Source organism: Amia ocellicauda, chromosome 1, assembly GCF_036373705.1.
Source record: "Amia ocellicauda isolate fAmiCal2 chromosome 1, fAmiCal2.hap1, whole genome shotgun sequence".
Classification (NCBI taxonomy): domain Eukaryota; kingdom Metazoa; phylum Chordata; class Actinopteri; order Amiiformes; family Amiidae; genus Amia; species Amia ocellicauda.
In genome coordinates this window covers 16,461,051-16,484,989 of record NC_089850.1, presented here as the reverse complement: position 1 = coordinate 16,484,989, position 23,939 = coordinate 16,461,051, and the positions used below count along the sequence as shown (strand labels likewise).

General features: G+C 35.8%; 2 protein-coding genes across 4 annotated transcripts in view; one reads left to right on the top strand and one right to left on the bottom strand.

Annotated features, from left to right (window-relative positions):
• Nucleotides 1-10,326, bottom strand: part of LOC136718725 (G patch domain-containing protein 2) — a 67,493-nt gene extending 57,167 nt beyond the window's left edge. For 2 of the 3 annotated variants that reach the window (XM_066696475.1, XM_066696623.1), the window contains exons 1-3: nt 10,176-10,326; nt 4,317-5,006; nt 1,396-1,460 (exon numbers count right to left, since the gene is read on the bottom strand). In XM_066696475.1, the coding sequence (XP_066552572.1) occupies nt 1,396-1,460; nt 4,317-5,006; nt 10,176-10,225 (805 nt within the window). In that variant the 5' untranslated portion in view covers nt 10,226-10,326. Of the gene's footprint in view, nt 1-1,395; nt 1,461-4,316; nt 5,007-7,814; nt 7,935-10,175 lie in introns of all 3 variants that reach the window. The other variant, XM_066696547.1, reaches the window with a different exon arrangement.
• Nucleotides 10,327-10,552: 226 nt separating this feature from the next.
• The window catches only part of spata17 (spermatogenesis associated 17), a 54,108-nt gene continuing 40,721 nt past the window's right edge, over nt 10,553-23,939 (top strand). Inside the window, exons 1-4 of the mRNA XM_066714841.1 lie at nt 10,553-10,643; nt 12,863-12,952; nt 20,144-20,225; nt 22,488-22,538. Of these exons, the coding sequence (XP_066570938.1) occupies nt 10,576-10,643; nt 12,863-12,952; nt 20,144-20,225; nt 22,488-22,538 (291 nt within the window). The 5' untranslated portion in view covers nt 10,553-10,575. The remainder of the gene's footprint in view (nt 10,644-12,862; nt 12,953-20,143; nt 20,226-22,487; nt 22,539-23,939) is intronic.

Below are 23,939 nucleotides of genomic sequence, written 5' to 3'. Positions count from 1 at the left end.
AAAAGCTGCCCAACTAGTAGCTCAGTAGGTCCTGAAAGCGCATTGCACTTCAAACCCCTGATCTCATTCTATTTATTCTATGATCTGTTTAGCCAAGTCATAGACACATAAACGGTATAGAGGTAGATAAATCTATGTTTATATAGCACTTGAGAGAATATAACCTTGCCTCAAAAATGGGAACCACCAGTAATTACCTTAAGACTCAAAAAGTCTGAAGTAATTTCCAGGCTCTCTAAGCTACACACTAAATCAATGATTACAACCTTTATCCAACCTTAAAAAAAAAAAACAAAAAAAAAAAAACAGTTATCAATTCATGTACTCAATATCTTTGAATGGAAAAGTATTTCCACAAGGCTGCAGTTTTTGGCATCAGACGACTTCTAAAACAAATCACAAATGGTCAGGCAAAACTACCAGCTTGACTCTGATTGTAAGACATTAAGATTCAGTATTTATCCCCAAACTGAAGATTAATGCCTCAGACTCACTACACGCTTCCACATTGCTCAGAAACGTGCAGCACATGTTTCTTATTGTAAAGGTGCTCATTATATAAAAAAAGAACAGCTCCAAAACACAAATCAGGCTCCTGTAGGGAACCAAAAGATGCAAAACTATGGGGGGAAAAATACTTAGCAGCTAATAATAGCATATCATTAACATAATTTTGTTATTTGTGTGGAATTTCAAATTGAAAACAATCACAAACAGATGTGGCTACATTACATTAATCTTGTTACATCAATTAAGAACCGGTTTTGAAAAAGGTGGTTTCAAATAAAAGGTGACACCTGAATCAAGAGTGTTTTTTATTTATTTAGGTTTAATGGTTTGAGATTTAGAGCAAGATTTTGTTTTGATTATTTTGTTTTTGTTTATAAAAATGACGACCACAACATGAAAAAAATTAAAACATGCTGGTTTAGACAAGTAAATTCAAATTAATATTTGCGAATCTGAAATTGTATTATAGAAAATTCAGTGATGCTTCTTCTGAAGTTACAGGCTTGTTTTTTCCTTAAAACTTTAAACCTGGAAACAAGTTTATGATTTATTTTCATTCCAAAATCTACGTTTACCAGCTGATGCAACTGTGTGTCATTTAACACTCTGTAATTAAGAGCAAGAGGCAAGATTCGGTTCTAATAAAAAGCTTGCATTAATAAAGAAATCAGTTTAGCTCTTTTTAAAAGCATATTAATAAAAGCGTATTAATATTCCCTCTGATTCAAAGTGAATAGAATTGCACAGGCCTGTCAGAAAAGACTCATGGGTATTACATTATTGAATATGCGTGTACCTGTATACACATTCTTATTACTTATTTTAAATGCTTTTGTGTAATTCTGGACATAAATGTAAAAATGGCCTTAAAGAAGACAGGAGTACCTTGTCTGCCCTCATCATTGGTATACAAGCCACCATCGCTACTGTTGCTGAGGCTGCTGGTTTCACTGTAATAACAAAAAGAGAGAGAGGGAGGAAGAAAAAAAAGATCAAAAGAACAATTGATCTCTGAATCGTAAAATTATAAAGAAACAAGCTAGAGCTCAGATAGAAGTTAAGCCAAAGAATGATCGGAGTGGAATAAGATGATTTTTTGGGGGAGGGGGGGGGGGGAGAATTGGACTGCAAATATCCTGTTTCCATTTACTATAGAGCATATTATTTTTGGCACATAAAACTGCGGGAATCTAATGGGACCCTGACAGTAAGCCAGATGTGACTGCAGCAAGGCGCTGACACAAATGATGCATTTTATTATTTGCCTCCATCAAATGCTCACTGCTCCTTTCTTACGCTGTGCAATTCGGCTTGATCCCAGAAACACTGCTGCTCAATAAAATAGGAAAAACCTCAATCAAAAGCAGGCTAAGCCTTTCTTCAGGACATGAAACGGAAGGGCCTGAAGCTCTTATTACTTTCCTGAATAAAAAATAAAAAAAGCAAAGGAAAAAAAAGAGGGGGGAAAAAAAGAAAATTTGCAAATATACAAAGGCAGGCATTCCTTAAGTTACCTAGAAGAAGAACATAAGATGGGGAAACAAGATTAAAAAAAGTAGATATACACATGCACACACACACACACAAACAGATCAACAGACAGACAGACACAAATACCCTCTGGTCAAAACTGCACCAGCTATCCCTATGTATAATGTATTTGGTCTTCATAAAATAAAGTGTTTAGCAAAGCAAAAAAATAGAAAAAGAATGTGAGTTTCCTTATTACTGTAAACTTGGATAAAGTTGAATAATAGTGAAAAAAAACTGGGGGGAAAAAACACGTAAGCAGGTGATGAATTTCCTGCTGTGACAATGAAGCCGGCAGCACCAAATGCCCTTCTTCATGGGGCACAGGAGCAGAAGGTTTATCAGCCCTTTCATTAAAATTGTATATCTAATGGATTACCGCTGTCTCTAAGCAATACGGTGCAAATAATGATAAAATACCCCATATTAAATAATTTTACACGATACTCAATTTATTACCTTTCCTGCAATTCAGGATAACTCCTAAAGATATAATTTTCTTTGCAACACACAATCACACTTTCTAACCTTTAAAATATATATATTTAAATAAATAACATTCAGGGGTTAAAAGCACAGCTTCCTTTCGTTCATTTATCAAGTGATACAAATTAAATGTGTTAAAAATATATATTATAATTTTAAATGTATGTACTGTGTATATATATATATATATATATAAAGGTTTAGATTTAAAAAAAAAACCTTAGTAATATTCATATTTGTCATCTTTTTCTGAGGTTTAATTTTTAATTTTGACATCCTAAATATGGCTAATCTTTGTGTTTCACAATAACTTTAAAACGTAGCCTTCACTTACAAATCCCTGTCGAAAAAAAGGCAGAAAAACTACAACACAAGAACCGTCTTCTGAACATTTTCAATTAAGCATTCCCCAGGTTAAGAGTAATCCATTTCTACAAGGGTTAATGTGTGAAAGGCAGATGTTAAACAGCGGCACATCGAAACCTTGCATAAACAGATTTTTCCACTCCCGCCTCCCTCCCTCCCCACACTGGCATCGGGAAGGGGAGAAAAAAAAAGAAAAAACAGATATATTTCGTTGGTGTCCAAAGTTAATCTCAAGCCTGCCTGCCCACTGTGTAGCATTCTAAATCAAAACAGAATTAGGGCACATGCTGAAGTGTAAACATGATCAGGCTTCACAGACCCTCCAGGAGACATTTCATCTGGGTGGTGGAAAAATGATGACTTACAGCTATCTGTGTTGTCAAAATACTACTTCCGAGGCAATTACCATTGTGCTGCGCCTGCTGCCGGGGCCGGATGAATGGGGTCTCCTGCCCAAGGGTCATGCTTTCCCCCATATTTCTAAAGGCAAGCACAGGTGTTGCAGGACAGAAAATTGGTCTGTGCCTGTCAGTGGTTATCTGTATTGCCGGCAACCTGCGGCCGCCTCATGTCCATGCCAAACACACACGCTGAATATTTGACTGGGCCATTGGGTTGGGGGGGAAACTGATAACTTTCTGACGAGGAGCGATAACGTGTTCCGCGTTACTGACTGAAAGTTACCGAGTGGTGACAAATCAATCGCCAAGTGCGCTATCTGATCCTGTCAGTCTTTAAAACTGTCAAACATAACCAATAAAACGCCTGCAAAGCATGCTGCACACTACTTAGTCTCATTAGGAGGCAAATTATGATAAGTCCATTATGAAATGGCCAAAATGTAGGACTAGGGAAAGGAGGTAAACAGGGCAGTCACCAGAAATATATATATATATATATATATACGGACTAAATTCATCTTAAAAAGCAACAGAAATTCAGAAGCAGTTTCCTTGGAATTCATTTGCAAGATTATAATTAAAAAGCGATTATAGTCTTGTGTTCTCTTTCTTCCAAAATCGGTAATAAGCTTGTAGTGCAATGTTTAAAATCTATTTTAGGTAATTAAAATAAACAATAAACATAGTAAATCACAATTGTGCTTCTGTCTGAAATGCAATTAAGCAAGCACATTTGTGTAAACGTGAAATATGTTCAATTGTTATCAAGAGAGAATTCCTGCAGACTTTCATTGTCCTTTATTATGTATTCTAAGCACATGAACATATTTAATTTTGTTTCCTCCCTTTTAGCACCATCCAGTTTCAGACACTGGTGTGAAGGCGCCACTCCGGTGATGACATGATGACAATCACACTTAAGACAACGAAGAGAAGGAGAAAAAGGGAAAGCAAGAGAAGCAAGCAGATGAGGAGAAAGAAGCAGCCAGAAGCAAGAAGAGGAGCAATTAAATTAGTAACCACCTGTCACTCATCTCTTCGTCCGAGCCCTTGTGCTCTTCGTAGTCCATTTTGTCTTTGTTGGTCTGGCCGTGGTCCTCGCTTTCCACCACCACCCCTTCGTCCGCCACGTCTGGCCCCGGTCGGCTGGATGCCAACTTCCTCTTCTTGATTTTGCTCTTGCCTACTTCCTTGGCCGGTCCTTCCAGATTATCGCGACTGCTGCCCTGCTGTTGGGCGAGTGGCAGTATGCTGGCCACCTCAGCTGGCGGATCCACAGCCATGCGTTTCACCTTCCTCCGCCGGCGCAGACTCCGACACGCCAAGCTCTCAGCCGCCGGGTCTTCGTGCCACAGGGGTCTCTTGGCACGGCCGGCCTCCAGCGCCGAGGGGTGGCGGCGTTTGGCCCCGAGGAGAGGATCGTCTGAGTCGCTGTTGTCCTTGCCGTGACTTGTGCCGCGGTAGTCCTTGCTGTGCTCCTCGGGGCTCGACTCGGAGCCCTCGCTAAGATAGTGGCAGGGCTCCCAGGGGGGGTGCGCGTTGTCCGAGCGCCGCTTCCGTCCGCGCCGCTTCCGGGCCTGGCGCTTCAGCAGGCAGCCCACCGCCAGCGAGTGCTCCCCCATGTCTGCATAGCCCCCCCGGGCCTGCTCCGAGCTCTCCTCCAGCGCCGACACCAGATCGTGGACCAGCTCGTCCATGGTTCTATGAAAGTGCCTGGCAAAGAGGACAAGAGCACGAGAGTCAGCTGGTGACCTTTAACCCCTTTTTGATGTCAACAACTTCCAAATCTAAGCAAGTCAAAAAACTGTGGGATACTTCATATACACATTCTGGGGTTAAAAGTCTGTTTTTGGCCCTCTATGTATGAGAGTGGGGGGTGTGAGCAAACTGGGGGGCTCACAAAGACCTATAGACTTCTTACATTGCCTACTCATCCTACTTCCTGGTTTCAGAATGTCACCTGACCAACCGCTAGTGTTGTGCTGGTCAGGTGATATTCTAGAACCAGGAAGCAGGATGAGCAGAGGGACAGTCATTTTAAAAACATTTTGCATATGGATTCTGTTTGCTTGTGTTTCTGTGTTTTGTCCTCATGCTTCTTTGGTTGTTTGTGGTTTCACAGGGAGGCAGAGGATGGTTAGGCTTAAAGACCCAAGTTTTCTTTTCGTCTTATTTGTCTGTTGTCACCTTCCCACAGTAAATAATAAATCATCCCATTTCACATCACATCACTGCTGCTGTGCGTCTGTCACCCCAAGACCCCTCCTATTTCAAGAACATTGTGTGTGTGTTACAGTAGGTGTATGTAAATGTATTTATTTTTATTTGGGCGGGGGGGGGGTAAATCATCACTGTTTAAACTCTGTATGGCTACTGTAAAACACAAAACATCTTTATAGCAATAATAAACGGTGAAAACTTGAAAATAAATATAAATGCCTGAAAGGGCATCCGGGAGCCAATATGGATTTTATGACACTATTACAGATTTCACAGGCAACAGCACACTCTAAGGGTAAGTGTCACCTGTGACTGCACAATTGTGTTTCCAGGGTTTGTGTTACAATTGCAAAAGTGCTAAAACAACAGATTTTGAGAGTATGCCCCAACAACTTGCATTACAGTACGAGAGAGAGAATGGTAACGAAAATCCTACCCATTCTCTCCTAAATACTGTCACATGCTTCTTATTACAAACTCAAAGGTAATATTAATCTAATATTTTACTGTAAAACTATAGCCAATTATCTGCATGTTATTCTACTGCTCTTTCACGGCTTTGTTTTTATCACTGAGAAAGATATAGCCTAGGCCTAATGTGATAAACTTATTTTTTTTAACATTAATTTCCTTCATATGTACCTGTGCATAGGACAGACTCCGGTTTTTCTAAATAGATTGATACTGTTCTACGCCAGCATTAAAGACAGAATCTAAGATATTCTACTGAAAAGTACAGGTGATAAACATACACCAAACCCTAAAATATCAAGGCTATACACTACCGAAAATTAAATTAAAAACAGACTAGACAAGATACGCAGAACTGTGAAGCAGGAGCACAGAACGCAGGCTGTGCAGATGAAAGGTGGATTGATCAATGGATAGACTAGTAAACAGATACAAAATATTAACTGATAGCATTTAAGGCAGCCTGAGTGATGTGGCTGTCATCCGTTCTGAACATGCCTCCATCTATAAACTCGGCTCAGGCATTATACAATGCAGATGTTTGTCAAAGCTGTACCATAAAACAACATGCTCCGTTGGCATCCAATTGACAGCTGTTTTCTGTCAGATTGACGTGTGATTTATGTTATGGAAAGGAAGATCTTGTTTAACAACAAAAAATAAAAAGTGAACTTTGTACTGCAAGAACGACAACTAAAAATATTCTAATATATTCAAATATACTGTATTTTTCTCCCCAAATACAATTTTAGGTGACAGGGTTAGAGATTTTAAAAACAGAAAATAAAAATAAATAAATAAATAAATAAATTATATATATATATAAATATAATGAACCGTGCTCCTTTAAAATAACTCCTTTAGCTAAGAAAAGGGAAGAAAATAAAATGCACTGGAGGAAAATTGTTAAAATGTCAAGCCTGATGCTGTCTGCTGGACAATTTGGGTATTCAAAGTATTTAAGAGGTATTAATTATTATTTTGTATTAAACTTTGGTTCTGTGTATCATTTTTATATAAGAACTATAAGACGAAAACAGATTGAGGGGAAAAAAAGGAACACTGCATCCCAAGAAGAAACTTCCCAAATAAGACAGACACAAAGTAGGCTAATCAAATACCAATAAAAACACAATTCTTTCATTAACAGGCTTGGATACTGGGTTAGCTGTGGTAGTTCACAACTTCAGAGATGGCGGCTGCAAAGCTTGCAAAAGCATGCTGTCTGTGTCCTCACACAGACCTCACAATTAGCAATTCAGATGTATTTGAACTCAAGCGTAATTAATGTGGGTCACTGGTGGCTGTTCAAGGCCTAGTTCTACCTTCGTTGTTTGGTTGTCTACTACATGCAACAAATCACATTCAATTTGCCAAAGCTGCTTCTAGCATGCAGGCTAGCCGTGCTGCTGTAACAGTCATTCATGCACAATGATCCACGTTTCATCAAATTAAACTGAACATGACAAATAATGGTGTGATCTTAAGACACATTCACAATAGGAATTTGACATTCTATTTTTATATTGTTTTGTAAGCATATATTTGATGAGCACACATTACACATGCACGTTTGTAAAATATTACACAAGCTTTTCCATTCTCCTTAGGAACACCGAGGTGTGTGAGCCTTTTAGGAGGACAGGGGCAGTCTTACTTGCATACTATTTCTATGGTAATCGCTCCCGTGCCTCTTGATAACCTACATTTACCCCCCACCCTCACTTCTACATGGGGTTTAATGTGTTGCAAGTTCGGCATCTGCATTAACATTTTTTATTTCTGACTTGTCTAACCGCCTTTGAGAGTGTACTTGACTTGTGAACCCACCTTTTGCGTTCCATCAGTCCTGCTGAACACATCCACCACAATAAGTGTGAATTTCACTGCCAACTGTAGTGTCTGACTTTCACTCTGCCTCATGGAACACAAATTGCATGTCCTGCCACACTGGGGTAAAAGAAGAGGAAAGGGCATTTATATAATCGGCAGATCTCTATTGGATATGGTTACCAGAGTAGGGAGTGGAGAAAATAAATATTATGCATTGGATGTGCCAAGTAAATTATACCCTCGCAGAAATTAATACAAGTTTGGTAAGGGTGCCTTTTACTACAGAATGGACTTTTTTTTTCTCTCCACATTTGCATTACTGATTTTGGAGACTAACATCATATTAGTCAAATTAAAAATCAAACTAACTGTCCTGTTTAAACTGTGCTCCCATTAACAACTATACAATGATATATTATCAACAGAAATGGAACAGGCCTCCCTCAACAGGTAATAAATTATTCTAAAGGTCATGCGCTCAGAACAAGCCGTTTTCGTTCCATTGCTCAAGGGAACCACAACTGCCAGTACAGTATGTATTGTGTTATTTTGGACAACAGTGCAATGCCAATATTGCTGGAAAGTTATGGTGAGAACATTTACACTTACTAATATGGCAACCGCTTGTCCACTTAGTAACACAACAACCACTTCACAGAGCTTAGAGTGTAACTCCATCCAAGGAGAAAATAACTTTGGAAATATTTAATGGACTACTCAGATCCTGTGTGTGTTGACTGGTAAGCCTCCACAGCTTTTTTGTTTCCCCAATATAAATTTAGCTTCCTGGCTACATATGAGAATAACTCTCAGTCAAAAGAAGAATGTCCAGTCTTGAGTATTTATTTCACTATTAAAATAGGAATCAATTGCTTTAAAGTATTTTGCTTTCACACATACATATTCATATATCATTTCCGAAGAACCATATACAGCTCTGGAAAAAATTAAGAGACCACTGCAAAAAATTATCAGTTTTTCTGGTTTTACTATTTATAGGTATGTTTTGGGGTAAAATGAACATTTTTATTTTATTCTAGAAACTACTGACCACATTTCTCCCAAATTCCAAATAAAAACATGACTGGAATGGAATGGCTGCCATACATGTAGAGATGCCGATTTAAGAAACATGTGCAGTGGTCTCTTCATTTTTTCCAGAGCTCATACAAAACGAGACATGACAATCCCTAATTTTAGACTTTTTGGGAGCCACTCTATGCAAATTGTTCCAGGTTTTCCACCACTACTCCCAGTAGCATTGTCATGGGCCAGCATTTCAAAGCCAAATCTTAGGCAAAACACATCAGGGACATTACATTTTGGTTGCATGTGTAGCAGAATATGTATCTCTGAATGAACTGTTTCTAAGATTGTTTCTGACACGTTGGGTACTATTAGTTCACAGTTAGCAAACCATTTAACTCTGTCTCGGTTTTCTGTTCCTCTAAAATCCCACACTACAGAGAATCTCACCCATTATTATACGATCAAGACAGATGCGATACTTCAAAGCACATGCTAGACATGGCAATCACATATTTGAAATGATAGTATCTGCATCTATTATTTAACAGACTGAATTATTCTTGAATAACATATTTAAGTATCTGCGCAATATAAGTATTCATGTTTCTGTTTGTGTGTAGCAATTGTGTTTCCCAATCAGAGAGAAAACAAAACAAGAAACAACAAGCGCGCTTCCTGTTTCTAAAACACGTGACAGCCCCAATAGGAAGCGGTGCGGTGGTGGGAGTAAACTGTGATCAATAAACAGATACACTGAAAACCACTGCTATTGTTCACACTTGTATACAGAAAGCGTCGATTACAACCAGCACCCATCTGCGTGTCTGTCCAATTATTATTTCTAACAATGTGTGGCTAAGGCTCTCAATACGTGTAATCGCAGCCGCCTGAACAGACACACATTCAAATTGTCACATTTCATCAGCTGGGGCAGACTTTGCCATCATAAGAAAATAAGACAGTTACATAACAGGGCTAAAAATGTCAGCTTGCAAGAATAATATGCATTCGTGTACAAGAAACTGGGATCGTGTCACACATATTGGGCACATAAACAAAGCTGACTGTCATCAAATGTCACAAGAAGTTTTGGACCATCAAAACACTCTTCAAGTTTGAAAACCTTCAGTTCGCATCCCCGACGGAGGAAACACCCGGGATTTGGCCGAACAACCCGGGCCCAGACTAATCTGTGCATCTGTCAGAAACACACAGATGCAACTGCACGGCACAAGTGACGACTGCCTCTGACACCGGCACAGGTAATCCCACCATATTGTTCACAAGCACAGCTGCGCTCAGTGTGTCCGAGTGGAGATCGCAACTTACCAGCTTGTTCCCGCTTTACCGAAGCCCTTTGTGTTGGCTGCACGGAACATCAAAACCCCGGAAGACTAGTTATTTACAAGTAAAAACAAACGTGAAAACGCTTAAGGGAACCACCATGTTGGTTCAAAAAAGTGCACCGGAAACGAGCAAAGGAACCGGATGTAGGAATGTACCATACGAGGAGGAACTACACAAAGAAGGGATAGGCTTTTTTCATCGATATTTTTGTCATTTCTAACGATTTATTATATATTCTTGCATCATTTTAAAATGATTGTTTAAAGGTATACGTGCCTGCCCGTTAGTTTCGTGTTTTGTGTTGAGATGTGTGATACAGTCCCCCCCTGCTTTTGGTGCCATGCTCCCGTTTCCATAGAGACGAGTGTAAACGCTCAGGACCATGGCCAGACTCGTGCAGCTACACAGGCGCATTGAGGGCGTTAAACACGAATATTTTAACAGGAACAGGTAATTATTATTATTATTATTATTATTATTATTATTATTATTATTATTACTATTTCGTGGCAGACGCCCTTATCCAGCGCGACTTACAACATAAGTGCAATACAAAGTGCAAGAATAGTTGACATGGGGGAACATTCAAAATACATTTACTTGCACTGATATTAACACAATATTGTTATATGTTCGTTATTAACACATAATTGTAGTCCAGTCATTTGTCATCTTGTGGAGTTAATTTACTAGTAGAACACGAATTATGATAATAAAAGTATAGTTACCTTATTCATGTATGTATGTATGTATGTATGCATGATTATGTGTGTGTATCTATGTATGCGTGTAAATATGTACTTATGTATGTGTTTGTGTGTGTGTTATTATTATTATTATTATTATTATTATTTATTTCTTAGCAGACACCCTTATCCAGGGCGACTTACAAAACATAAGGCATTATAAAAGTGCAATACAGTATAAAATTACAGATCACAACATATTACAAGTTCAAAATGTATGTATGTGTGTATGTATTGTACTGACAATTCCTCTAACCTTCGTGGAGGGGGGTTCAATACACATTACAAGGAGCCCAACCCAGTGCGACAATGCATAGAGGATCTTAGCAGGTTCTTTTAATTTGTGATGGGCAGAGTGAAAGTGGAACAGAACGTAAAAGGGAAGAAGTGTAATTTAAGCGTTTAAAAAAAACTATTTAATTAAAAGTTGCAGCACTTCTCACCATATCTTTTCAGTAGTGTTGGCAGTAGTATAGTACTACTAGTAGTAATAATCATAATAACTACTCATGCAATGGAAATAGCACCCAGTGGTAATTAATCATAACTGCTTTCATATGCAATACGTGCCTAATAAGGAAAACAGACAATGTGTAATAGAGGACAGACAGAAAAGTGTTAGACAAAACATATGGAGCTTAAATAGTGCCATAGGGGACAGAGGTGTCGTAGGGGACAGACAAAATGATAATTTTGCCTAGTAATCTTAATTGTTTCAAGTTTCTGTGTTAGTTACACTATTATAATAGGCTAGAACTGTAATATACTGTAGACTAAAATACATTTCTATCTATTGTTAAATATTAGGGTACAAGAATGTTTGCAGTGGGAAGCATTAATAATAATAATAATAATAATAATAATAATAATAATAATACAATTACTACTACTACTACACTGTAACCAGATGGAGCTACACTGAAACTGGTGGCCATCATTTAAATACAGTAGCTATAGTTATAGCTTATTCTGCAGTAATACACGGCTCAAAACATGAGTGCAGTTGTATGATCAGACACAATACCAGCCTTGCGCTCTACGACCACAGTCCACCAGGTTTTATAGGTTCTGTATATCATCAACAGCTTAAGTCCTGAGAATAGTGTTAAATTGGTCCAGTCAAGCAAATAATGAGTTTAATTAAGTAGTTAAGAACTGAGGTTGAACTAAAATTAGAATGCCATGAATCCCCCAAGGACCAAAGTTGGACATCTCTGGGTTAATTATTTGTGGTTCCGACAGCAATGTTGGAATTGATGGTTCATGGGTTCACTGTATATTATGTAGCTGATAATAGTCAAGCCACACAGATCAGATTTGTGTCTCTTTGGTACCTAAGCCATGCTGGGAGAGAGTGAGCTCATTGTGAGTAGTGTGTGCTGGTTTTGTAACTACTAATATATATATATATATATATATATATTTTTTTTTTAAATCCTTGCATTGCTATGAATAGTACACTTTGCGGTCATATTTATGTATGCCACTCTGCAATATCTAACCTTGATACTACTTACCCTACATATTAATTTAATATTCCAGCAGCTCCATGTTGAAGGTTAAATCTCATTGGACAACAGCACCCGACCAAGTAATAGGCTGCATACAATAATTAATGATTGTTAAGAACAACAACAACGGCATTAATAATAATAATAATAATAATAATAATAATAATAATAATAATAATAATGTATTATGTCTGTATTTCCTGTGATCCACTTGCACAAAGTCCAATGCAAAAATATTAGACTGAAGTTACAGTAATAATGTCTGTAAATATTCATACATTAAGATCTTTGCCACGATTTTAGAAATATCTTCGTATTCACTGTAAGCAATGTCAATTACCAATGATTATTAAGCCAAACTTCTATACAATTTCTTTATCCATGTATTTATTGAATTATGTATTTATTGCAGGATTGCTGAGGAAAACAGAAGCAAAGAAAACAGTGCTGCTATTCAGATCCAGGCCTGGTTCAGAGGATGCGCAGTTCGAGCCTATCTGAGGTGACACGTTGGTTTACAGTCCTGTGAAAACAGCTTTGGACCCTATTAGATAAAGATACAGTCATAGGTTTGGAGAACTAATGGATGCCTTCTTGCATCATCAGTGTGAGAGATGTATCTTCATTAGTATGATGATCATAATCCAGAACATTAAAGGGCAGCACAATCAGTGCTTTACTTATGAAACAATTCTAGTGTGTTATGTTTGCTTGGGTGTCAACGTTTTTTTGTTTATGGCAGAGCAATTGGGTTCAAAGAGTAGTTCCATGCTGATACACCCAACTACCCTGAGATTGAAAACTCCACTCAGAGCTAACACACACGTTTAAGTTGCAATTTAGCTGAAAAATGGCAAGCAATAGATGTGTGCACATTTTATCATGTTTTTGTTGTTATTTTTGGTTTTGCTTATATGAAACACCTGGTAGATAGTCCTACATGAACAATGCATACAGTATACTGTGCACATTAACACTTTTATTAAATGGAATGTGACAAGTGGCTTCTGCATTTCAATAAAAAACATATTGAATATAAGTATATAAATCAGAGCCTTATAATTATTTTAAACAGTAGGGGTTTTAAGTTAAGCATAACGTTGTATGAGGAACTTATTTTATTAAGGAACCAACTTTTTATCAGTTACACAATTTAAAAAGTAAATGGTTACTTCAGCTTACTTTAATCAGTCCTATAGGTATCTTCCTTAATCTTTAAAATGCATTCAAATGTGTCCTTAGTAGTAGATTATGAGAATACCAAAGCTTTTCCCAAAAAATATGATGTATTCCAGAGAATATGAATTTAGCACGTAGAATTTAAATAAGACTCTAGATTTCAAGCAGCAACAGGATTGGTAATGAAAACAGAAGATTTCTTGCTGGAGTCAAGCCAGTCTGGTTGAGAGCTGGGACAGGTTGCTTGCATGTAGTCCGATTTCTCCATTATTTGTTGATCATCACTTTGTATCTGCAAAGAGCATCTTCACATGACTCCTTCCCATGCAATGATTCTACTCATATATAACTCAGCAACTGTTAGGCATATAATCCAGCCAGTTTCTCGCAATCCCTTGTAATCCTTGTAAGGAATTTTATTAATTAACATAATTTAATCTTAATCCTACGTTACACACTCTGGGAGGTTCGAGACTAGGTGTTCTGACCTTTCTGACTTTTGTTCGTGTGTTGTGCTGTATTGTATACCAGGGGTGCACAACTCCAGTCCTGGGGGGTGACAATGCCTTCTGGTTTTCATTCCACCCAAGCTTATTCAATGATTTACTCGCTAAAATGAATCAATTATAAACATTCCCTCGTTGATTCAGAAAAAATCCAACCAATACACCCAGTCTTCCACTGCCCCAGCTCAATGCCCATTCTGTAATTTTTAATTTAAACTTATTATAGTAAATATAGAGATTGCATTAGGGAAACGTTAATGCAATTTGTGACACTTCATAAGGTACTTTAATACCCCTATATATATATATATATATATATATATATATATATATATATATATATATATGTGTGTGTGTGTGTGTGTGCGTGTGTGTGTTTGTGTGTGTGTGTGTAGCATATAAGGTCATAATAATGTATTGTATTTAAATTCAAGTTTCAGATTAGTTATTGGGTCACCAGTTCTTAATGAAATTATGTATAAATACCACAGGAATAACACATTAATACCATATGCAGTTCATTTGAGGCTTGTGTATGTGATCAACATCAGAACTCAGTGGAAGTGGATGAGGCATTCATTTGTTATTCCTGATGGATTCATTAAGAATTGGTGCCAATAAACATTAATTAATTAAGAATTGGATCCCATTATTATTAACACTCATTGAGAGTACAAAATAAAATGTACAAGAAACAATTACATTATATTTAATATTACATAATTTACTGTGAAATAATACCACATTGTGTATGTGGTTTTGTAGTACATGTTATTCAGCAAATAATGACTCAGTTTAAGTCTATGGCAAATGTTTAAAGGAATTTGTAACACTAGAAAATCAATGCTCTAGCCTGGAATACAGTAACCTAGGAGCAGCACTTAAGGGGCTCAAATTGTACCTAATTAACCACTTAACACATTAATCAATTAACCAAAATCATCTAAATTAACCTACTGTCAGGAAGTAGGTCTGACCCTACAATATGAAGCTTTTTTTTTTTCACAACTTTTAATGTATTTTCATTTATATTTCTGCAAGTTTAAAGAAACATGTATTCCATGATTATGTGTGCATTTTGATGGCAGTGTCAGTGCAGGCCATTTAGATGAATGCATAGTGTAACAATACATTGAATAGCACCTAGGCCTGGTCCCTTTAGGCATACAAATCCCAAATCTGTGAGTCCCTTGGTCTTTCCAGAAATATCTCCATAGAAAACGTAAAATCCCACATGGATATTTCAATGATTTTGTGTCCCTGTGGTTTTACTTAAAAAAAAAAAACGGAAAATAAAAATCTATTATGAGTGTTAGTGTATAATTTACTAACTGGTGCAATGCTGCCTACTCTGCTTTTGAAACATAGTATTTGTACATGACAGCTGTACAGTTTTAATGCATTATTACAAATATGGCCTATATACTTGTAAAAATGCGTGTAAAAGGCACCTTGTTAATGCTGGGAGATTCTTGCCTGCATTTGTTTTGAAAGCACTCCCTCTACAGTTTAAAAAAATAACAAGGCTAGGTTCTAAACCCTGTATATGACTGATGGTCAATCTGCTTCCCAGCTTTGATGTCTTGTTTTTTAAAGGAGATTCCTGAAAAGAAATAGATTTGAGAATATAAAATATATTTATATTTTAGTGCTTGTCTTTTGTCCTGAAAGCTATCGCCAGAATCAAAAGAATGAAGCCACATAAAGCTATTAAAAACAAAAAGTAAGTTGCATTAATTTATGTTTATTTTTTGTATATTCTACATCAGGAAATTAAATTGTGTTGTAATTAAAAATATATCTATATATCCTTATCACTCAGAATTTTAGGTGCCATGATTTATTATAAAAAAATCTATCCAGTGTCTCCACTTTTGAAGCCTTAAGATTTCTTGCATGCATTCTGCATTTCTGGTCTCTGCTCGTCTCTCTTATCTGTCAAGTCCAGCTTGCAGAGACTCAATAAGTGATCGTTCTTGGGACTGCAATGGGCATACAGCCCGTGCAATTTACAAAAATGTTTGCAGTCGTTCATATGTTGGAGGTGAAGATTGTTTCACCAGTAGCTCAGATTCCAAAAGGCATTGCATGCCCTAGTAAACTATGGCAGATCTTAACTGCGCATTGCTTAATTAATTCTGTTTTAATTAAAAATCATGATTTGCTCCCAAAACAAATCCCCCCCCAAAAAATATGAACCGAAGATGTAAAGTACATATCTGTCAGACTCTTACCTCAAGACTAAGGCCACTATTCTAAAAAAATGTTGTGGAGAATAGATGCAATTTTAAAATGTATTTTAATTACTGTTCTTACAGACATCTTTGATACTTAAATTAGAGAACAGTGAGCCCCAAACCAATGTGCCATTTTAATTCAGTCATTTCCCCAAAGTTTGTTTGAATGATTTCTCTGGGTCATAAGAAGTTCTATTCATTCTATACCATATTCTATATCTTGATTGATGTTCTTCATATCTTGACACAGTGTAGGTTATCTTGTTATAAAGTCTCACTTTAAACTCTTTCATGAAAAGATACACAAACGTTTTATTTTGAAATCTCACATGTAAACCTTGATTGCATAAGAAATAATAATAATATCTATAATTTTATTGTTTATTGTTAGATATTTCCCTTTTTAGTAATCACATTCTATGCTTCTCTTCACATAGCTATATTACTTTACAGAAAATACAATTTAAACACTAAATAAAATTGATTACAATTAAAATTAATTAAAATTCATTAGTTTGTTTACTTTAGAAAATACTTCTAACATGCTTTCCTACATTTATTTTTGTGCAATATCAGCTTGCTAAGTATATATACAAATTAAGAAGAGAACAATGCCTTATTTTTGTCTATTGAGGTTGTTTTTCTGCAAATACTATGGTTTATATATAATTACAGATGAAGAAATAAAGTGTGTGTATATATAAATATTTTCAGTTTGTACTGCTGGTATACTCTCAGCTTCATATTGTAGGGTCAGACCTACTTCCTGACAGTAGGTTAATTTAGATGATTTTGGTTAATTGATTAATGTGTTAAGTGGTTAATTAGGTACAATTTGAGCCCCTTAAGTGCTGCTCCTAGGTTACTGTATTCCAGGCTAGAGCATTGATTTTCTAGTGTTACAAATTCCTTTAAACATTTGCCATAGAATTAAACTGAGTCATTATTTGCTGAATAACATGTACTACAAAACCACATACACAATGTGGTATTATTTCACAGTAAATTATGTAATATTAAATATAATGTAATTGTTTCTTGTACATTTGATTTTGTACTCTCAATGAGTGTTAATAATAATGGGATCCAATTCTTAATTAATTCATGTTTATTGGCACCAATTCTTAATGAATCCATCAGGAATAACAAATGAATGCCTCATCCACTTCCACTGAGTTCTGATGTTGATCACATACACAAGCCTCAAATGAACTGCATAAGGTATTAATGTGTTATTCCTGTGGTATTTATACATAATTTCATTAAGAACTGGTGACCCAATAACTAATCTGAAACTTGAATTTAAATACAATACATTATTATGACCTTATATGCTACACACAAACACACACGCACACACACATACACACACACACACACACACACACACACACACACATATATATATATATATATATATATATATATATATATATCATACAACTTTAGTTAATATATATTTTAATGATTACAACAGCAAGCCAGTACAGTGTATTTATAGTAATTAAACTCTTAGTTGTGATGTACGTCATCCCCTGTGTTAAGCTGCACTTTTCAATTACAATTCATTAACGGCTTCGGGTCACGTACTTCACTTCCTGTCCATATGACCATTTAGGTGTAATAAAAACATAGGCTAAAAAGCTTATGAAAACAGCTTTTGCTGTATAAGCAGACAGACTGACATGTGGGCAAAAACAACAATGCATCTCTCCATAAAATAAAATAAGATAATTAAATTAAATTAAATTAAAAATAACATTGTCAATTTCTAATGTAAATAAATCCTGCTGATAAATAATAATAGTCATTCAAGCAGTGCTAATGTCATATTTATTTAGTTTTAGTATTGAAATGTAATATCACAAAGAAAGTCCTATGCATTCAGCGTATATTCAGTCAAGATACAAGTCTAATGCATTTCAAATATTTATTTCTGCTTTTCAATTAACTTTCATTGTGATTTGGACACCTGCTGGATTTATTTTCCATAGTATTTACAGTGATTTAATGTTTACACTTAAATAATGTATTTTTAAAATCAATGTATTGACATTTTATAGAATTTATTTTCTTAGCATGGTTTGCATCACTAAACTAAACTCAGTGAGTGACATAACAAATTTCAACAAATAGGATAATATATTTTAAATTGACATAACATTCACATAATATGCACTTTTTCTAAATTGAAAATTGTGTATTTTTCCATAATAATAATAATAATAATAATAATAATAATTATTATTATTATTATTATTATTATTATTATTATTTTATTGTTAATAGAAACTGGAATATAAAATCAAATTAGCTGACCTAGAACATATTACTGTTTCATTCTATTTTATAAATACATTACTTATTGTTCCCCTATTGGATATTGTCTTGGCGATTGTCCCTCTAAACTGGCCTCTAAAGTGACTTTTCCTTCAATTAAAACCCCATATTCCCACATGAAATTAACACCGAATAAATAATGGTCATTAGCAATAATTTAATGTAAATGTGCAATTAAAATAAATAGTCACCAGTTGTGCTTCTAGTTAAACATTATTTAGTAAACCAACTACATTTCTGAAGTGACAGAAGTACTTCATGTAAAAGTAATGCACATGATGAGCTTTTGAAAACTGAACAATAACAATTTAAGTAGACTGCAAACACAAAGACAGTATTGATCTAAAAAGGGGGACTGTACTAGGTATTTAATGTTATTTTTAATGTATATAATTGCAATGTATTTTACCAGGAAGAAAATGCTAAATTCTACCATGTTACAGAAAGACAATAATACCTTCCTAGTAAATGTACCAGATAGTTGTTAACACAAGCTGTTAGCCTCGTGTCATGTTCTGAATTCTGCTATTAGCAAAATAAACTAACAGCAAATTTAGCGTGGCAGTATGGCTTCTTACAGAATAGTATTTCATGCAATAATGTTGCAACGTGCTTCAGTAGTGCAGCTATACAAAATTCACGAAATACACAAAATTGGACTATAAAATATTCACAATGTTATTGGTTTTGTTCCACCACAGTGAAAATAAATCTGATGAGTACAGTTACAAAAGGCTGCTTTTTGGGATGACATCCTAATGTCTCCTATTGCTGTTGCCAAGCAGCGAACAACTTATATTACTGCTGCCCTGTGGGTATCTGACAGTTGACATACAAAACATCCATCCCTCCTAACTCACTTTGTCATGTGAGGTTGTAGTTTGTTTGTCTTTCGGTACTGACAAATACGAAGTTAAGAAAATCTTTAAAAAAACATAATACCCTGACCACACCATATCATTTAGGCTATCTGATGGTTGCAGAGGAACGTTATAGGCACATAGCACATGGCACATTATTTTGCATGAATATATACAGTATATATTGTGAGATGTTTACTTTCACTTAATTAATTCTTCATTCATATGTTTTCTTATTTGGTTTCTCTGGAATTTTGGTATATCAGTAATATTATTGCACAATGTTTTGATCACATCATCTGAAGTCTACACATTTGTGTTTTAAATTTGTGTTCAATTTAAAACAATGCTGCCACAATACTATTCTTGGCTGGTTCTGTCAGTAGTGTGTTGGCATGTGTTTACAGTTTTCTATGGATTTGCTTCTGTTTTGAGAATATCCCACAATGTCATCAATACTGTGTAGTTACTTTTATCCTTGCAAAAAATCAAACTGGACACAACAAAGAAGATATTATTTAAAACTCTTTCATCTTCGGTGTATCTTAATGCATTTTACTCCTAATTTAAGGCACATAAACAGAAAAGCAACCCTCATCCAGAAGAGATGGCGAGGCTACACCGCACGAATGTACTTTAGGCAAATGGTAAAGGTAAGGGGCCATCAGCTGACTGCATGTCTTTGCACTGATGAGCAATGGGATGCCTCCATTTAAAGGTTAGACAGTAGCATTTCAACACATTAATTAACTTCTAGCCAAGGTCGTATTCAGTGGGATGGTCATAGGTTATATGGCTAACCTACTAAAAGAATGTTAATCTGCTGTATCCATTTCTTGGTTTGTTATATAAAACCTAGTGTTATTTGTTTCGTTTCCAAGTTTGACAGATACTCAAATGTGTTCGACTACGATGCCTATTACACTGATCTAATTCATAGTGTAACTGTCTAAAAGTGCACCCTGCTGATCTGAATGTTGATACATTGTTATGATGTCATTCTCGCCCTGATGACTTCATGCATACCCAACACTGTCCATGATTGGTCAGCTGCACGCCCTCTACTGGGTAATTGGTTACAGTCGTCTAGCTGATACCACTGAGAGGTTGTTAACATCTTCACTGCAGTGTACCTCTTGTCATTGGGTAGAGTAAATCCTCAGAGGGCAATACTGCTATTTTAATTGCTATTCCAATCTATTTATAAGTGATCATCAGGTAAGCAGCAGTCAATGAAGTGAGGAAAATATGGTAAAAATATAGTGTGGGTGGCAGAAATAAGACCTCTGACTGGCTCAATATTTAATACATTTGTTAATTTTGAAGATTCAACATTACAATTGAAATACTGCTATCTACCATTTTCATATTGAAATACTTATTTCCTAGTTTCAAGGAACATACATTTTGATAGAGAACACCAACACATTTGTTTCCATCAGAAATTCCCCTTTCCAGTCGGACTATTCTTTTATTTTTATGCTCTGTTTTTCTGTACCCTCTTTCCACATTACCTTCCCATCCCTATCCTTGCCTATTGAAATAAAATCTGGAGTAACCGAGCTTGCTCCAGTCAGTGGAGTGTCATTCATGGCCAGCTGATTGCTTCACTTGACCTTGGTGATTTTATGCCTGCCTGTAAATTAGTGAGCTAAGGCAGCAATTTATACAGATGCTGAAACATATGGAAATATATGAACTTAGGTTTTCCCCCCATATGTTTGGCTTAGACATCCATATGTTTTTGTTTTGAAGGCAAGTACATCTTATTTTTTACTTGATTGGGCACAATTGAGAAAAACATAGACTATAAAGTATGTGGAGTCACATAGAAGTACAGTGGAGGGCACAGTGTGAGACTGGTTCACAGTATATACATACATTTATGTTGCATACATTAGATGCTTTTTAATAAACTGTAAAAATATATATATATATATATTTATATATATTCCTACTTCATGCCATATTCTGTAATGTTGAGTTCCAATGAAAAAGCCTTGAATTCTCAAAGAAGCTTTCACCACTTAGCACTGCTTGCTAAAATGCTGGCAGATGGTACTAAAGACCCTTGTCTTTCATGACAACCACTCATGTAACAGAGTGAAGCAAATTTGAAATGCATAAGAGGCTGTTCTCTGCATTTGTAAATAACATATTGCCTCTAACTGCTTCTTAATTGCACAGATTGTTGATAAATAATCCAATCCCCGCTGCTCTCCACAAACAAGTCAAATAATGCTAATTATTTATGATGATATAATGTTAAAATGAATATTAAATAAGACAAAACTGTAAAGCACACTTGGGAAGCAACTGGGGATGTAGTACATTGCAGACTTGGTTAGCAGACACTGTTTCACTTCTGATTCTAACTCCCAACTCCTTGTAGGATTTAGAAGAAATGTACACTCTCTTTGATTTTTTTTCCTCTTCTTCTTCCGTGTCTTCTTTTGGAGGGGGGGGGGGGTATTATTAAACCAGACATCTTGAAATATGAATTCCTTTTATGTTTCTCACAAGTTTCTCCTGAAATGTGCTCCAGTGAATAAATCATACAATAGTACGTGTCATCAGCGCGTGTGAATATTCTTGCCTTTGTTAGTCTATTCTCAGTGGAGCGCCATTGATTATCAAACTCAGCGGAGAGCATTTTACGATCATATATCTCCATTAGCTTCTAGCTTGACTACCATAGATTTTTCTGGTCTAGTCTGCATTATGTATTAAGAAGCTTGTCTCTTCAATGCAAAGTCTGAGTTCCTCCTCTCTCTTTTTTTCACCTCTGCTTCTGGGACTTATCATGTATTATGTATAAAAAGACTTATCTTTTATATGTTCAAGAAAAGATCGGAAAGTTTTGATATAGGTAACTGTAATCTAATGCTATCTTCTCTTTTTCTCTCGATTCACAGACAGCATATTTTATTATGAAGATGAATTTCTACAATGAGATGGCTGTCAGGGTAAATATTTCTCCACTTGTTAAACAAATGAAAAGTCAGTTGTGCTTTGAATTGAATTTTAATATAACGAGCAAGCCTAGAGAGCATAGATTTGGTAGGTATGGTGGCTAAATAAGGAGGTAAATGAATCAGAGCTAAGAAAATAAGTTTCATTGTGGTCTACGATGTACTTTAATTTATATCGCTCCCTTATATAGTTACATCTTACTTGAGTGCCCATATGGTTCTGTAGTAACTGGGACACTGAGACAGGGTGGTATTTCAAAGTTACCTTCAAACGAAAGGAAATTAATGGGTAAATTAAGGATTGCACCTTTGCTAAGATGAATATTGGTGCTTAATTACCCTGCATAGCAGACAGGTAGCACTAATTTGCTGCCACTGATCAAACCAAGTGGCCTGTTGATCAAAGTAACCAATTTGTTGGAGGATTAATTTAAATACCTTTTATTATAAAATAAAAATTATAAGATGAAAAATAGTGACTTGAACATATTTTTAACTGCATATAACAAACACATTATTTCTTATGATAATAGCTGTGCAGGATCATTATGTACAATTTCTTAATTTAGCTAAGTGGAAATGTTTAATGTATTACTTTTTTCCAGTTTGAGAGTAACTTACAAATTCCATCCGGTCTTAATATGTCGCGGGGGCTAAGGAGCTATATGATCATTAGACAACCTACACCCCTATGTCCCTTCACGTTCTCTCCAAAAGAATCCACTTTGATTATCACTTTCTGATTTCTGTAGAAATGAATTCTTCATAAGCTATAAATTAAAACCTTTTTACATTTGACGGACACCTTGGCACATTTACGAGGGGCGCCGATTGTATTCAGAATCATACGTTTTATAATTCCGTACAGCTTCTTCTCTCCCCAGTGACATTATAAAAGATGATACTGCAAGATTACCTTTTTACGAGACCAACAAAACTCCAACTTTTATTGTAGAATAACACAGCAATTCATATTATTTCAGTGTGAGGGTATGAGACCTTGTGTAAGTCATACGGAAACTTAATAACTGAAGTAGATCATGAGGAAAGATTTTTTTTTATTCACAGTGTTCTACACGTCCAAAACAAACCTTGTTAGCATAAGAACAGTCAGAACAGTCTTATTATACACAAAGTATGACAGTTGTGCTGGCATTTATGGATGGTGCAGTTGGTAAGCTGAAAGGGCAACGGTCAAGTCAATCTATTAAAAAGTCTATATCTCAGCATAGCCACTTGCCATGACATATTTAATTTCACTTATAAATGGCACAAGGTACAAAACTAAATGAACAAAAAAAGATAATCAAGCTAGCATATTAAAAGCGCCTAGTTGTTTGAGACAAATTATCTGATGCATATACAGCTCTGGAAAAAATTAGGAAACCACTCCAA